This window comes from Trachurus trachurus (assembly GCF_905171665.1).
Source record: "Trachurus trachurus genome assembly, chromosome: 14".
In the NCBI taxonomy this organism is placed as follows: domain Eukaryota; kingdom Metazoa; phylum Chordata; class Actinopteri; order Carangiformes; family Carangidae; genus Trachurus; species Trachurus trachurus.
In genome coordinates, this window is record NC_139903.1 from 7,088,093 (window position 1) to 7,106,215 (window position 18,123).

Genomic DNA, 18,123 nt, shown 5'->3' on the forward strand with positions numbered 1-18,123 from the left:
GTATATACAGTATATATACACAATTGCATCTGCTGTCGCCTGTGATATATATGACCCTTGACAGCAGAGGAGCTCCGGCTGTCAGCGGCTCTGCAATGTGTCTGTCTCGTCTCTGCTCATTGGACGGCCAGCATGTGCCTCAGGTCTCTGCTGCCCGTCCACATCCGCACCAATTTACAGCCTGACTGCCGACACAATCATATTCTCATGTGACAGATTTTTTTTCTTTTTTTTTCCATTTTTTATTCTTCATCATCTTCTTGTTCTGACTGAAATCCTGAAATACCATGTTTCACTGCTCTGATCTCCCCCGTGGCTACTCTGCAGTAACACACACAGCCACACCGGGACCAGCATCAGCAGCATCGGCCCCTCGAGGGCTCAATACTCATCAAGTCCACAATGTCAGAACAGTTTTTATATTCTAATAATACTAAAACATCTTTTTATTTGCACCCTGGTAGAAAGCTCATACTGGAAGAGTGATGCTTTTATTCTCTGGCTACTCCATGTGTGTGTGTGTGTGTGTGTGTGTGTGTGTGTGTGTGTGTGTGTGTGTGTGTGTGTGTTTGTGTGTGTGTGAGTATTAATTTTTCGGGTGTGTTGTCTCTGTGGCTTTTCACAACAAAGCAACACACTGTTTTCTGATGAATGATCATCCCTGCCAAGTTTTTATTGCTCTCCGTAGATTACATCAGCTCGTAGTAAATGGCTTTTGCCAGTGAAATGTGGGATCCTAATGAAAATACTTCAAACCATATCTTAATACAAACTATGTTTTGTTTTTTGGGGAGCTGTTGTATGCATAGATGATTTCTCACACTGTTGTCGTCAGTGTTTTTTCATTCATGAATTCTAAACAGAAAGGAATTGATAGCGATGCAATGATGTGGGTAAGACAGGATGGATTGTGGGAATTTGAACCCTCCTGTTGTCCTTCTGGGTCAGATTGACCCAATCTGTTCTCTTCCTCCATCCTTCCTTCTTTCCACAATCCTTTTTTCCTTCATTCCTTCCTTCCTTCCTCTTTTGATCCAATTGACCTGATCTGTTCCCTCCCTCCATCTTTCTTTCCTTCCTTTTCCCCTCCTCCTTTCTTTCCCTTCCTCCTTCCTTCTTCTTCCTTCATTGAACAAATCTGTTCCTTCCCTCCATCTTTCGTTCCTTCTTTCCTTTTTCCCTTCCTTCTTTCCACAATCCTTTTTCCCTCCCTCCCTTCCTTCTTCTTCCTTCATTGAACAAATCTGTTCCTTCCCTCCATCTTTCGTTCCTTCTTTCCTTTTCCCCTTCCATCTTTCCACAATCCTTTTTCCCTCCCTCCCTTCCTTACCTTCTTCTTCTTCTTCTTCCTTCCTTGAACAAATCTGTTCCTTCCCTCCATCTTTCTTTCCTTTCTTTTCCCCTTCCTTCTTTCCACAATCCTTTTTCACTCCCTTTCCTTCCTTTTTGATCCAATTGGCCCAACCTTTTCCCTCCCTCCTTCTATCGTTCCTTCCTTTTTCCCTTCCTTCTTTCCTCCCATCTTTCCCTTTGTCCTTCCTTCCTTACTTCCTAGACCCAGGAGGACAACAGGAGGGTTAAGAATTTCAATAACAAACAGAGATGTGTACTCTGGTTGTGCTGCAGTTACAGGAAGAATTAGCGCATCAAGTCGAGCTGATTGTTATTACAGCCTGACGCCGCTGCCTGTGGGCTCACTGGAGACGTGGGTGTCGCTGGATACTTGTTCAAAACCGTGAGATCATCGCACCGCGTATAACACCTCCTTTATATTTATTGTTGATGGAGAGAAGGGAAAGGCGACCTCCGTGGTAACAGCCTTGAAAAAGTAGAGATGTGTATAGATGGAGTGTGAACAACAGTCTTGTGAACACACCCTCATCTGTTGGTGTTGACAGATGGGGAGTTCTAGCTAAGGTTAGTCGGAGGGCTCCCATTAGGAGGAAGGCGAAACACGAAAGGCTCCGGTGCTTTGATATCGCAGCTGCAGTCTTATGAGAAATAAACAGGCGCCTTTCATCCCACACAAACACACACACACACACGCATACTGTACTGTACACACACACACAGGCAGATTGAGCACATGTGCAAAAAAACATATATCTTTGCCCGTATAGCACATGTAGAGAGAGGAGGATAAATCTGCCAAACCCAGCGTTTCCTCCAGACTTGAACAAAATGTACAAATGCCAAGACTGGAAAGGAAAATCTGAACAGAGAAGATTCAAGTTCTTTTTTTTTTTTGCCTAATAAAACAACAACAGTTGCTAATAAGGACAGATAATGTGATGAAACCCTAACCCTTTAACACTCACTGGCCCGCAGGCAGCCATTAATTAGCAGCAACATGGCTGTAGCAGACACCTAATAAACTTTTGTCAATATTAACATACTGTACCTCATTAGCTCAGTTAAATTCTTAAAAATTCAAATATTCAGTTCATTTTTCACTAATTGCAAGCACCCATGTCCATGCTCTGATGAAAGTCTGAGAAGGTGAAAGCTTGTGGATATCTTACGTCTGGCCTCTGAAACCCTTGATTCTCCAGCACCGGAAGTCTTCCTACATTCACTGATTGCAATCACAAAAGAATAATTAATTCAGGTGCATTAGTATATTTAAAAAAGACCAATGACAAAATAGTTTTACAGTCAAGTGATGGTGAATTATTTGTTGTCATTTTGTCCATAAGAGTCCAAGTATAACTGCTTTATATTAAAAATGTATAGGTTTTTAAAGGGATACTTCACCCAAAATCGATAATTCACCAATCATCTACTCACCGTCATGCCAAGGAAGCGTTTGGAGAACTTTCGGACTTATCAAAATGCTTTAGGAGTTCCAGGGGGGGTCCGGCTGGCAACACATTTTCATATAATGGCAGTGATAGAGTTCACTTTTGAATCGTCCAAAACACACACTATGAAACATCCAGATACCTCCATACTGCTAGTCTGTACTGACCCAAGTGTCCTGAAGCCGCCACATGGAAAAGTTGTTTGGAAAAAATTAATTTGATCTCTGTTTTTAGCCTTGTTGTAGCAGTAGCTCCTAGTGACTCTGTTGATGTTTGTGCGAGATTTGCTGTGAAATGTTCATTCGTTGTTGTAAACCATCAGATGTATGATGTAAACACGGAAGAACATCTTGCAGCAAATCTGACGCCGCCACTGTGGGCTATTACAACAAGGATATAAACCGATCAAATTATTTTTTTCCGAACAACTTTTTCATGTGGCGGCTTCAGGACACTTGGGTCAGTAGTACGGACGAGCAGTATGAAGGTATCTGGATGTTTCATAGTGTGTGTTTTGGATGATTCAAAAGTGAACTCTATCCGCCGCCATTATATGAAAACCCGTTGCCAGCCGGACCCCCCTGGAACTCCTAAAGAGTTTTGATGACTCTGAAAGTTCTCCAAACCCGTCCTTGGCATGACAGTGAGTAGAAAATTGGTGAATTATCGATTTTGGGTGAAGTATCCCTTTAAGTTACTGATGCTGGCACCCCTTCCTCACAGTGGGATTGCATACTTTTTTCTTTTTTTTAAACAAGCCATCAGAATCCTTTGCAAAACCAGATTACTGTATGTAAACATGTTCACACATCCACTAACAGTGTCAGGGATGTTCACATGGGGCACTAAACTATTTGCTCCCAATAAAGTGATGTTGTGGAATAGCAGCCAAACGTTAAAGCCGGGGAGGGGAACTGGAAACCATTTTGTTTTGAGTGGAATCAGGAAGTCATTAGCAAACTGATGCATTACCATGGAGCAGTAATGGCAGGCGGTCTGATACCGATACATCAGGCTGCCCGGGGGGAGGGCGCCGGTCGATAACACCTCCTCAAAGTGTCTTCCTGGCAAAGTGCTGTGGCCTGTAATGAAACTGGCGCTCGGACGGAGAAAGACGTACGACAGGAGGGTCTCACACCGACCGGCCGACGGAGTGACGGGCCGACCTCACCCCCGCCGCGGAGAGCCCATTATCATTAAGAGTCGGAGTAAATGTGAGGGAGGGTTGGTGCTGCTGAGCAAGCTGGAATAAGTATATTAACTGGCCGTTACTCAGCTGTCAGGGGTCTCCGGTTTAGGCTCCTGCTAATGTAATGTTAATAAAAACAAAATAGTGGGCTGCGGGACCCCGGAGAGCAGCAGCCTGTCTTCATGTGTCTTCAGCGCTCCTACAAGCCGAGGCGGCCCACTGTAATATCCCCTGCACCTGCCTGCATCAGCAGAAAACACACGCGTGGTGATGTGAATAGTTGTGGTTGTGCTGCTGCTGCAGAGGGGAGGGGGTTATTGCACTTGGTTTATTTAATGATGCTATCAATGGCTGGGTGAGACAGAGGTGCATGCTGGGTATAAATCACCAAAGGACTCTGGTCCCTGTCCAGACAGTACACCAGGACTCCGTCAAACAAAGTGCACAGAGGTTCAGCACACACATGTCTGTCTCTCATTAACACACAAACACACAGATGTTGGCTGTTGTTCAATAAACCAAAGTTTGTGCCGTGCAGCCGTTCTCAGGAGGAGAATTATTAGCCAGCTGTTCGCTCCCCAGGCAGCTGCAGAGACACACACACACACACACACACACACACACACGCACACACGCTCGCACTGTACACGTACACTCTGCAGAGATAGATGGCTGAGAGTGAGTAGGTTCGATGCCCTGCAGGTTACAAGGTGCAGCGAGGGGCCAGGCCGGGGTTTCCGACATCGTTAACAGTCTGACGTTAATCAATTTGCGGACGAGCGGCTGGAGCTGGAGGCCGTCAGCGAGCAGACAGACAGACAGACAGACAGACAGACACATAGGTAGAGGATCAGGAGAGAGACTATTGGCAGGTTGAAAGTGAACTGTCAGGCTCACAGGAGTGTGTGTGTGTGTGCTGAGAGATTGTTCATTGACATGCCAGTCTCCTGGCTCGATTCACCCTCATTACCAGGTGCAAGTGTGTGTGTGTGTGTTTATGTGTATTAAGCATAGACTGTAAAAAGAATGGACGTAGCAGTGTTGTTTTCGTTAACGATGACGAAATATTTTCGTTGACGCCCCTTTTTTTCATGACGATAACGAGACGGTGACGAGATAAACATGGCTCTCTGATGACGAAAACATGGCGAGACGTGTGTGAATTTTCGTTGACGAGACGAGAACGGACGTAAATGTTAGTGGTAGGGCTGTGCGATTGCTTCTAAATTTCATATTGTGGATTGTCATTACTCTAAGCTTCACACGATTTAGCAACGGCTCCGTCAAAAACAGAACGACGCTGCTGAGACGAGCCGCGGTGCACCGCCGCCCGGTGCTTCTGATCAGAGCGGCAGAGTGCAGGTAGTGATCCGCTGCTCTGGTGACCTCGGTCAGTGCGGTGCAGCAGCTCGGCGGCGCTGACGGGTGGTCAGACGTTCAAAATGCACAACATTTCTGCTTATTGTGCATGTAATCTGTCCATTGAAATCAACAAGTGTCTGCAACACTGCTGCATCCTTGTGTGGTCACGCCCACCACCTGGCATGCAGCGCACATTCTGCTCAACACACCTGCCGTCACTCCATCAGAAAAAAAACTGAATGCACTACTGTTACCACTTTATCTGTGTGTAGGCTAATGCATAATCCTTAGACCATAAAGTATTTGCCATTGGGTGGAAACATTATGTGTAAAACCATTCCTTTATTGAATTAATTTGTTGAAAGACTTTTTTTTTTTTTTTTTACTGAAACTGACTAAAACTAGACGAAAACCTTGTTGAGTTTTCGTCGACTAAAACTAGACTAAAACTATCACATATAGAAATGACTAAAATTGACTAAAACTAATAAGTATTTTCGTCAAAAAGACTAAGACTAAGACTAAATCTAAAATGCCTGCCAAAAACAACACTGGGACGTAGCACCTGTGACATCACCCATTGGTGTGGGGGAATCTGTTTTGTGCCTCTACTATGGGGAATTGAACTGCGCCATCTTGGATTTTACTGTGTACTTTCCATATTTGGAGAGATGCGGCGGTTTGCCGGCCGAGAACCTGCCCACTGAACTCGAAGCAACCAATTAACGGCCGGTAACTGTCTGTGAACCTGTCACTCATCGATAGAGACCAAAAAATATAAAATGTATCAGGCTGTAAATACGTATGTTTTTTTAAGCTGTAAATTCGGCTATTTTAACATAGGGGTCAACGGATCATCATACAGTAAGCCGATGGAGTTAGCAGTCCCCGCCCTCGTCCCTACGTCACCACATTCACGCGCATCCCTTGGCTGCAAACACAGAGAGGACCGCCCCTTTATGCCGTTCTCTCTCCTCATTGGATAAAGGTTGTAGGATACAAGGAAAGTTTTCTCCTCGGCTTACAGCAGAGCAGAGTGACTGACAGACCCGTGTTTCAGACCAAACACTCTATATAAGTGATTGCTGTCGGAAGATATAACTATTTAAGACTTATATTAACACAAACATTCTGCTTACTTCTGCTGTGTGTGTGTGTGTGTGTGTGTGTGTGTGTGTGTGTGTGTGTGTGTGTGTGTGTGTGTGTGTGTGTGTGTGTGTGTGTGTGTGTGTAGGCATGCTTAGCTTGCATTTTAAACAGGCAGGCAGGATGATGTGTACTGTCAGGGTCACGGCTACCTGGGCTCCATTGACCTCAGCCTCTAAAGGCCCCAACATCTGCCAGGGTCGGCGACGGCTCATCATCAGCTGGATGCTGGTGTTCATGTTCCAGCTAACTACTGGCAGGAGACGAGCTTCTGTGTCTGTGTGTGTGTGTGTGTGTGTGTGTGTGTGTGTGCGTGTGCATTCAAGCAGGTCCAGCTCTCTGTGTGTTTAGTTTACCCAGAGCAACTGGAGATTTCAGATGAAACTGATACAGTGAAGTTACAGTGAAGTATTGATGTATTGATCCGTCTGTAACTTAACAGCTTGTTCCACGTCTGATGTGTCGGCATCGACTCAACCGGCCGGACGTAACAAACACTTATTGAAATGATCTGATCCTTGTCTTTTAGTGTGAACTGTATGGACATCAAGAGTCCACACTGATCAATATGACACTTTCTCCCTGTTCATAATAAACTGTACATAGAGACATTTGATGCCTGATGTTTCCTCATATATTCCGCTCCTCCCTCACTCTTTCTCTCTCCTCTCGTCTCATCCCTCTCTCCTCAGGTGACTACGTGGTGCTGACCGTCTTCTTCGACCTGAGCAGGAGGATGGGCTACTTCACCATCCAGACCTACATCCCCTGCACCCTGATTGTCGTCCTGTCCTGGGTCTCCTTCTGGATCAATAAGGACGCAGTACCTGCCAGGACGTCATTAGGTAACAAAACCGTCTCCTCATCCAGTCTTTTACTGAATAAATGAAAGAATGAACTTGTCTTGTAACTCTAACATCAAACTTCACAGAGTCTTTACCTGAGCTTCATCTGACATCCTGTCCTTAATTACTCTGCTGTGAAACATATCAAGGACCCGGTGGTAGCTGCACACACACGCCACCATATTGACGAACAATCTGCTCTCAGCTTCTTCTGTCCTGCCATCCTCTCCTGTTCCCTTTTGTCTTCTCCTTCACCATCCTTTCTCCTCTTCCTCCTCTTCTTCTTCTTTCCCCTCGGAGAGAGACAGGGCAGCTGCTTAGGAATCTAGTCCATCTTGATTAGAAGAGCCTATCCTGGCGCATATGTTTTCATGCATGCCTTAATGAGGCATTAATTATGCAGTGCAGAAGGGAAGATGCAGAGATGCAGCCTCAGCACAATAATAATGCAGGTGGCCTCGGCGCTGAATGCAGAAAAGGACACGAAATGAGGGGGAAAAAAAGAAAAAAAAGGAGGAGTGGTGGGGGTTTGTCGGGGGCAGAAGTGAGGATTTCAAGGAAATTTTTGTCAACTTGTGAACTTGCCCTTGGCATCCAGTGGACATCCTGCAGAAGTTCACTCAGGATTCAGCTACATACATATTCCTTAGTCAGCTTTCCTCCTGTCCCCTTAAGGCTCTAAATCCTGACCTCCAGTCCATGTGATGTGATCATTAGTGAGCATAACTGAATGTAAAACAATCCCTGCAGGCAGCTCCTCTCCTCTCCACTCCACTCCTCGCTCTCTCTCTCATCATTACTTTGTCAGTCATTAATCTCTCTAAAAATAGGTTGTTGTGTTTCCTTGTGCTTCCAGATCTGCAGTTGAAATGATAACTATTAATTCCCTGCTAAAATTGCACCGAGTCAAATATCTTAATTTCCTCTTTGAAAGATGTTGCGGAGGTACAGGCAGCCAGGTGGTTAGGGAAGCAGATTAATGCAGATGACATAATTCTTAATCCTTCAATGCCGTCCAGAAATATATCAATTCACTCACAATGCTGCTGCTGCGGCGGCGGTAATCTTGACGCAGACTGACGTCTTTCGGTCCACGTTAAATTTAGACAGAGATCGTCTTGTGTGTATATACGAGGCGACTTCTCTTCCATGTTTGGTCTGTTTACAGGAAGGAGGCGTCATGTCGGTTTGTTTGTTTGTTTGTTTGTTTGTTGGCGTTTGTGTGGTTGTGTGTTGCTAATCTGCTGTATCAGTGCACTTATAAAGGCATTTCCTCCGCATGTGTCATCTCTGCACCTCATCATCCTCGTCACAGGCAGACAGAGGGAGTAAAGAGGGAAGAGAGGGGAGAGAGGGGAGAGAGGGGAGAGAGGGGAGAGAGGGGAGGGGTCAGCAGCAGATGGCTGGTACAGGACTGTAGTGTTGTGTCAGTCCGTGTGCTGGTGGTCAGTGGCCGTTGAACCACAGACCAGTAAAGTATGTGGATCAAGAGGACAGTAAAAACAGCTGCTCACCCCCCCCCCCCACCCCCTTCATGGCCACCTAACTGTTAAGCACTTGCAATTAAACGGCAAAGATTAATCCTCTTTTATATACACTGACTGCACATGTCAGTCACACAACTTCCTGTGTTGTTCACAAAAGCTGCTAATTCAACGACTGCTGCTTCAAATAATTCATCGTTTATACATTTATTTTATTCTGATGATCTTTTTAATCAAATTCTGTTGGTGGCAGTTTTGTTAAAGAGTTGCACGTGTGTTTCTGTGGACAAGATCAACCTCCAGTCTGATGTATGTTATGAAATAGAATAAAACACTAAATTGATTTGTCACACTGTCTATCACATGGAGCTGCAGGGAAGCCACTGAATTCAGTGTTAATGGAGAAACCTGGATCGTTCTGCAGCACGTGTGTTCCCCGAAGCACAGACAACGATACTTCAAGATCAAACATGTATTAACTCTCAAGTTTTTAAATCCCTGCTTGGACTTCAGCTGCCTGCAGACTGGTTTGAGGAGAAGATCCTGTTAGGAACACATGAAATCATATCTTTAATTCTTCTGTAAGTGTCTGAATAAATGTCAGAAAAACGAAGCGAGCCGACAACCTCGCGACAGACGAACACGTTAAGCGCTAAAAAGGCGCCTGTTTAGTATCGTAATGAGCGGTTTGAGGAGTTGCTGCTGTGTAATAATAACTCCTTCCCCATGTTCTCTGTGGTCTGTTCACCAGGCATCACCACTGTGCTCACCATGACCACGCTCAGTACTATCGCCAGGAAATCCCTCCCGAAGGTCTCCTACGTGACCGCCATGGACCTGTTCGTGTCCGTCTGCTTCATCTTCGTCTTTGCCGCGCTCATAGAGTACGGTACGCTGCACTACTTTGTCAGCAACAGGAAGCCGCCCGTCAAAAAGGACAAGAAGAAGAAAAACCCGGTGAGCGTCTTTCTAAAACTTAACATTTCTCTTTTTTTTATTCCTTCATTTTGTCATGCAGCTATAAACCTAATTGATGTGTGTGTATGAGTATGTCAGAGTGTGTACAGTATCCTTTATTTAGGTGAAAGATCAAGTAGCCCCTCCCCCCCCTCTGTGTCACAGAGCTGGGATAAGCCTCAGGAAACAGCCACACGCTGCTTATCATCCCTAAGGGAGCAGCTTCCACGGGGGCCACCGACTCAAATTGCTCAATGAGCGCAGCAGCAACCTTTTTCCTTTAATCTGACACACATCTGTCACAGCTGTAATTTAGACCCACGTCACATGACTGTAAAGTTGGCGTTGTTGATGTGATTTTAAATCCCTCAAGAGGTCACGACCTCTTTAGGTTGAATACAAATATATGAGCATTTATTGAGCTGGACAGGAAAGACCTACAGTACTCCTCTGTCTCTCTGTTGTATACGTATATATACGATAACAACTTAAAGCAGATATCAGCTTCACGGCCGTTTCGGCTAATGCTGCGTTCAAGGCAGGCTTTTGAAACCGTAAGTTACAGCTTCAAGTCACAACTACGACTTGGTAGCGTTCCAGGTAACCCGTAGCTCGTGTTTTTACCATCCTGTTGTCTGTGAAAGTTCCCTATAACGGCCACTCGTAACTTCCGACCCGTGAACTCGTACCAGATCGAACTGGTATGACTTCACAGGAAGGAAAAACACAAAGTACGAGTTTCTTTGAACGCACCATGAGTTAGCAGCCCCCGCCCTTGTCAGGCATCAATTGGTCCTCGTGCTACGTCACCACATTCATGCGCATCCCTTGGCTGCACACACAGCCCTTCATGCCGTTCTCTCTCCTCATTGGATAACACTTGTATCCCACAAGGAAAATTTTCTCCTCGGGTTACAGCAGAGCAGAGTGACGGAGAGACTCGTGTTTAGGCTGAAATACTTCATGTAAGTGATTGCTGACGGAAAATAGGACTATTTAGGACTTATATTAACAAAAACATTCCACTGATATCTGCTTTAAACATAGAAACACAACCAGCACATCACAGATTTCATACTGGAGAGAAATCAAATTTTCACCTCGTTTCTATTTTCATCTTCCTGTCAGTTTTCCAAACAGAAAAATGGTTGACGGCTGTATTTCACATGAGTAAAACTGTGTTGCACCAAAATATTTGCTTTTTATTTCTTTTCATTCCCAGTAAGTGAGAGTTGGTTCATGACTCTAGACTTGTGAAGATTTTTTTTTTAAACTGAGTCCAGATATGCCACTTGATGTCTTCTTAGAGGAAAAAAAAGTTTGTTGGTATTTCTTAAATGTATTTTTGGATAACTTAACCACTTTTCTGGACTTTTTTTTTTTTTTTTGCAAGGCCTGCTGGTAACTGAAATGTATCTTTGAAGCCATGGCATTTTTTTTTTTTTTTTTGGACAGGATTCACAAGACTTGAAAGCTATTAAATCTTAAACCTCTAAGTATACTGCGCTCGGGTGAACAGGAGTATTGAACTGGAACTTAGGGGAGAAAGTGGGGCGCTCTAGTTTTCAGCATCCGAAACGAAGGTTTTGCACATGGTCTAACTGTCTGGTGGACCAATGAATGAATAATGAAGTGGAAGGTGTGATGCCAGTCTGTCATCTCAAGAGGAGCTTTTCTAGGTTCTCTGCAGGACGAAGTGTGACAAGGAAAGGAGGTCTTTGACTTAATGAATGATAGAATCTGGAAATAATAGGAATTATAGAGTATTTCTTAAGTTTATTGCTCTGCTTCTCGTATGATTCACTTCTAGTCGATAAAAGTTGGTTTAAGATGCAGAAGGAGTTTGTCAGGATCAGATTTCCTCCTGTCAGTTTAGTTTATTGTGCATTAGCAGCACAGTGTTTATTACACACAACTCTGAAGAAGTGCTGTGTAAGACAAACTGTGAAAACACACTGTAATGATGTCAGTATTTAAACCTGAATTGTGGATGGTGTAAAACTTAACCTTTCTAGTTTTGCAGTAATATTTCTTTCCCTAAGGTGATGCTGGTGTAAGAAGCATGTGAGATACATAAATATCCCACCATGCATTTCCCCTCCTGTGTCTGTTTGTAACATGTATGTCTCTCTACAGTATATTTCCTCTCTTTCCATTTTAAGTTAAACAGTACGGTACTTGTAAGTTTCACACATTATCTCTTTGTGTCTCTGTTTCTTTTTCCTTTTCCTTTTTATTAATGTGTTCTTTTCTCTGTTTACCTGTACTCTTTTCTTTCTTTCTTTTTTTTTTTTTGTTACTCTCTTTCAATTCCACATATTCTTTGTTTCCTGTCTGGACAAAAGCTCCTCCGGCTCTTTTCCTCAAAGGTATATTGCCTGTGTCTGACTGCATGTGTCTGCTGCATTTTGGCTCTTTGAGCCCCGAGCACCTCACTGCTTTTCTGTCTGTTCTACAGCAGATACGCCTCTCTGTATTCCCTCTTTATCTACCTGCATTCTTACTGTACTCCTCCTCGGTTACTAAATAGGTATCAGAGATAACATTAAAAAGGGGCGCTCTGCAGTGCACAGTGCGGAGGCAGCCAGCCAGACGTACTTATGCAGTTTTTTTTTAAAATTCAAATAACCATCCCACACATCCCTTGTCCAGAGGAATGTAATAGTCCGGGCCCAGTGTGGACTCATTCTGGCTCCCTCTGTCCTGTTTCACTCTTTGTTGTTGTTGTAACCACAGTGAACTAGCAGCCGCTTCAATAGCTTCCTCTTCTCTCCCTCCTCCTGCCAGTAAATCTATACCTGTGTGTTTGTTGGGCTTCTCAACCTGACGCTTCCTACAGAGTCAGCAGAGCCTTAACAGACTGAAACAGACAACCCCTGCACTGTGATCTGAGTCTAATTAGAGTTGGAGGTCCATTCAGCAGATTAACACATGCTAATCTTAAAAAAAAAAAAACACACACACCAAAAACAAAAACAACAACAACATGCAGGTGGGTGGGAGCTCACAAAGATCTAAATTTAAACTCAACACACCAGTCAAGACAAGACAATCTGCTTTTTCCACACAGAGGTCCACCATCAATATTTTACCAGGGGGGGACATTTTTAAGGTCGGATACGTTACGATTTTCAGCACAGACATGAGTTTAAATATACCAGTGAAAAAAAAACAAAAAAAAAACTCCACCTGCAGTATGGAAACACTGACATCAAATATTCAGCGTCAGCCACCTGACCAGGGATCCTCCAGGAACGATCCCGAGTGTTTCCACCCTTTGTCTCCTCTGAGAGGTTGTCTACTTTCAGCCAGTTAAAGTTGCCAGTGCCACTGTGTTGTTTCAGTGTTTCTTATTACTATTATTTTAATTTCAATTTGATTTTTTTTTGCCAACACCGACTCAGCACAGCCAGGCTTGACCCCGGCCACGCGGCAGGATGCTGTTAACGCTCCTTCTGCTTGAGCTTCCACTGCGCTTCCTCCAGTGCAACCAATCCCCTTTGAGAACCGAGTCATAACCTGCTCTGCTAATCCCCTTATTAACTCAACATACCGTCCCATTGACCAAGGACAAAAACGCTGAAACTAACCCGTATGTTGCTCTGTTCTGTGGTTATGTATCGTTTTCAAAGGGACGGCGGGTTTGTGCACTAGTGCTGGGCAAGACGAGAGGTCGTAAGGGAATGAACAGTTCAATCAAGTTTAAGTATTTTAAGCTTGTTTGAGGATGCATGCTAACAGTAGATAATGCTATGTCGAAACTAAAACTGCAATGACCTATTTTTTCGCAGCAAGCAAAAGCATGCCAACATTAAAAAAAGGGGGGTGGGGAGAAAAAAAAAAGCGATGCTTGTTGCGAACTGATTCATATTAACCAAATTCACAACACACATGCTGTTAAGTCACATTTGGAGTGCTGGTACAGTCATTTATAGATTATTGTTCCTATGTTATGAAGCCAAAACATAAAGAACAAACTAAATGACGACTACTTGCACTTTTTGTTGTTGTGGTGAAGGCAGTGATGTGAAATTCTTAGAAGCTGAATTCTGGATTGTGCTCAACTCGCTGTGTCTTTTTTTTTTTTTTTTTAAAGTAAAGTGATGAGCTCGATGCCCCAGTTTATCAGCAAGGTCAAGGACCCTTCCACTTCCACCACAGGGAGGGAGAGAGGGAGGAAGGGCAGAGTAGGGAGGGTAGGGAGGAGAGGGGAGGGGGGCTTTTAATCTGCCAAAACAGCCAGGACTCCAATTTGTGCAAAGGTGGCATGGCATCCTGAGATAAAACGCTGATGAAAACGGGTCTATTTGAATACTAATTGTCTCCCTGCAGAATGACAGGGCCACAGTCGCGCTGATGTCACTGTCCTATTTTAGGAATCGTCACAAATGAAAGGCATGTGGCCTCCAGTGGTGAGCACAGTTTGAAAAGGAGGTTTATTTTAACCCATTTAGTGACAGCGAGAGTGGGCTGCAGGAATATTGAGCTGTGCGCTACACATCTGCCAACACATGCTCCTCCCTAAAGCTTAGCAGCATCATAAGCCAGTTACAACATATCCTATAAATGCATTTCAGAAAGAAAGAGAAAGAGAAGAAGAAAAACGCTTACAACATCCATACAGGTTCGAATTACGAAATTCTTTTGAGTCGCTGCGCCTTAAGAGCATTTTTTTTTTCTAAAAAGTGTCCTTGGAACAAGTGACACGCTCGCTGGTGTTTTCCCAGCATGCTGAGACGCTGTGGAGCAGCAGCAGCAGCGTAGTCACAATGAAAACATGGAGGAGCATTGCCCAGCACTAGCTTTATATATAAATGAAGCAATGTGAACCACCGTCCTAAATATTATGATTGCCTCAGCTGTCAGCTACAGCCCACCCCAAAGGTGTAATTTGCAAACATGGGTTCCATGGAGACCGAGCCTTTGTCACTATAAGCCTCACTAATTAAATCCACACATGGTATTTATGGGTCTACAATGGGCGCATTGGCCAGTCGAAGGTGCAAATTACATTTTGCTGACTAATGACAGAAAATGAAGTGGCAGACAGAAAATGGCAGCTCAAATTAGGACCCCTGTTCTGTCAGTGAGGTCTTGATTACAGCACTCTGGGGCTCTGGTGGCTAACTGTGTCGTTTTTGTCCTGTTAAAAGCAGACACCCACGGTAGACATCCGTCCTCGCTCTGCCACTGCCATTCAAATGAACAACGCCACACACATGCAGGAGCGGGACGAGGAGTACGGCTACGAGTGTCTGGACGGGAAGGACTGCACCAGCTTCTTCTGCTGTTTCGAAGACTGCCGCTCCGGAGCCTGGCGGCACGGCAGGTTGCACATCCGCGTCGCCAAGATAGACTCGTACGCTCGCATCTTCTTCCCCACCGCCTTTGGTCTCTTCAACCTGGTCTACTGGGTCTCCTATCTCTATCTCTAGGCCCTGGTGTGTATCCAGCCTCATCATCACACACACTTCATTACATCCTTACATTACGCTCTGCGCCAGCAAGGAACATTTCTGAAGGAGGGGGACCCACTGTAACATCCAGAGATTTGAATCAAAGCTTCTTCTTTTTTTTTTCCTTTTAATTCTCGGATTTTAATCTCTTTAACGTTTAAGTTATTTTATCTGATAACTCTGATAACAGACATTGCAAATGTTGTAGCATTACATTTTACCGGCATGAAGAGGTTTGTAGATGTGTCGTGAAAACATTGGTTGTGTGAGAAATTACGTTTTTTTGTTTTTATTATTTTATTTTGGGACTTTTCAAATGGTATTTCTCATTCATTTCCTCTCAATGGGATTTTTACAAACTTGATTCATTTATAGTCAAATACTTTCCTTCTACAATAAACTATCAAACCAAACAGGACTTCAGACCACATCAAGAACCCATCAGAGAAATCAAAGCTGATTATGAGTATTATGTCATTTATCATTTATTTTCACTTTTCTTTTTCATATTAAAACAGAGAATCTGAAGCACTTTAACAGAGCTATGTTAGACAGTGACATTGAAATTCATTTTGATAATGCTAATTTATTTTTAGTTTACCTAGCTAACATGTTAGCACAAGTGAAAGTTGCATTTTTCATGTGTGGTCAGAGCAAATGATGCTGTTATGGACACTGCTCAACTGTACAGACACTGTATATATTTTACTATTACATAGTGGTTTACATTTATTGCATGCGCCTTTCAGGCCCAAAAAAAACCAACAAAAAGAAAAACTGAAGAAAAATCAAGATGTTTTATGGTCTTCTATTGTTGGCTATGGAAACTAAAAAACAAGCACTGTTGATTATCATTCAGGATTTGATTCAACTTTTTTTTTCTAGGAAAATTTGAAAAAATGAAGCAATTTCACAAAAAAAAAAAAAAGTGCCCAGTTTATGCTTTTCAGTTGACGAGTTATCTTTGCGCCCGATCACTGGTTTATTCATGTTCCTCGCAGTCATTCGCTACCGGAACATGGACCGTTTGTAATTTTGGTCATTTGAAGCTTGTGCAAGAGAAAACTGAACTACAGCGGGTTCAGCTCTCTAATAAACACAAACCACGTTTTGCCCAGAGTGATAAACACAGGCTGAGATTTTGTCTTCAAACTAATTGAGCCTTTAATGTAAACGTCAATACAGACAGGGGCACATTTTAGTGTCATTCTGACAATAAATCAACAATAATATTACTAATAAATAAAACTTAAAGAGCATACATTTGAGGAAACGAGACATCTGATTGTGTTACAGATGTTATTATCAAGCATCTCACTTCCTGTCTCTTAAAAAAACCCACACATTGAGGAAACTGATTCTCTGGTTTGGCCAAAAGTTCATTTTGTAGTTCATTTTTGTTTTCACGTCTTTTTTATCCCCTCAGAAATTCCCCCTATAATGACACGGCGCAACGTGAAGAGAACACAGCAAAAAAAACAAAAAGCATCTGAATTGTAAATGTTGTGTATGATAAAAAAAAAAAAAAAAAAGATGTAACCCACACAAATTACAACCCCTACAGGTCACTTTTGATAGACACCAGTATGCAAACAAATGGAGACAGTGCTCATAAAGTATGATTTGTAAACTCACGATGAATGGGTGTAAATCACATTGTTAATGTACATAAAATATAAAGAGAACAAAACACTTGTCAGGCCCTTGGGATTTTGTAAAAGGGAATATATTTTGTAATGTCAGCATTGTTACAGTATATCACCATACAGTATATTAGACTTATTGTATTATGCTGGACTGACCATGTAGAATACTCGGGCGGTAATCGGGTATTTATTTATTTATTTACTTACTCATTGATGGTATTTATTTATTTATTTATTTATTCTGTTGAAAGGAAATGTATTTTATCTTCATATAGCCCCGGAGAAGATTACACTGGATCCTGTCAGTTATAATCAAAGATACATTTTTGTTCGATGTGTCAATGGAGCTTGAGCTTATTTATCTTGTGTTTTCTATGTTGTGATCAATGTACACTGCTCTCACTAAGGCCTGTCAAACTGTTATATCTGTTGAACTAGTGAGTTGCAACATTACCTGTTGTGCAGCTTCTGAGTAGTAGATTTAAATATTTTCAGCAGAGTTTAAAAGAAAAGACACTCACACACACAGAGAAAAAACTGTCCCCGAAACCACCAGAAGAACGTTTGCTCGTCTAAGTGACTATTAATTACTTCCACTTTTTTCCACCGCCACATGGGTTGTCATTGATCTTACTATTTGCCATCGTTAATAAAGCATCAGTGATGATACTAACACAAACATACATACGCATTTAGCAGATTATCTCATATTTCCTGGAGTTATTTCCCTTTTGTATTTAATGGTGGTCCTGTTGTGTCCCAAAGCTGCAAACATAGTAGTCTCCAGCCTGTCTTCAGTGTCTCTCTCTCACACACACACACATCCTTAGGGCCGTACGTGTGTGGATAGCAGCGTAGGAGTGGCCGTCGTCAGTGTTTTCAGTAGTTCAGAGACGTGTGACCGAAGTGATTACATCTTATAATAAAGTGCCAAACTGACACATGCAATAGAGAATATCGAGTCGAAATGTCATATCAGTAGTGAATCCACTTACACTGCTTTGTGGAAGAACAGACGTACAGTATGCTAACATGCTAACAACCAGTGTCTTCTTATAGGAAATGCTAAACAGACAATGGGATGTTCCCATACACATGGATTAACAGGTGCTCTGGATATGTGTGTTTTTTTTTTTTTTTTTTGGTATAGTACAGAACCAAAAGCATGAGGACAGATGTTCAAATACCAGACTGATAAAAAAAAAGTATTATTATTAGTATTATATTAGGGTGAACA

At 43.0% G+C, this 18,123-nt stretch overlaps 1 protein-coding gene across 3 annotated transcripts in view; it reads left to right on the forward strand.

The window, feature by feature from the left end:
* gabrg2 (gamma-aminobutyric acid type A receptor subunit gamma2) overlaps positions 1-15,219 on the forward strand; it is a gene marked incomplete at both ends in the record, with an annotated part of 54,814 nt that extends 39,595 nt beyond the window's left edge. The window contains 4 exons of one of the 3 annotated variants that reach the window (XM_083986219.1): positions 7,191-7,343; positions 9,579-9,784; positions 12,130-12,153; positions 14,941-15,219. In XM_083986219.1, the coding sequence (XP_083842345.1) occupies positions 7,191-7,343; positions 9,579-9,784; positions 12,130-12,153; positions 14,941-15,219 (662 nt within the window). Of the gene's footprint in view, positions 1-7,190; positions 7,344-9,578; positions 9,785-12,129; positions 12,154-14,937 lie in introns of all 3 variants that reach the window. The other 2 variants (XM_083986220.1, XM_083986221.1) reach the window with 2 other exon arrangements.
* Positions 15,220-18,123: the final 2,904 nt, after the last annotated feature.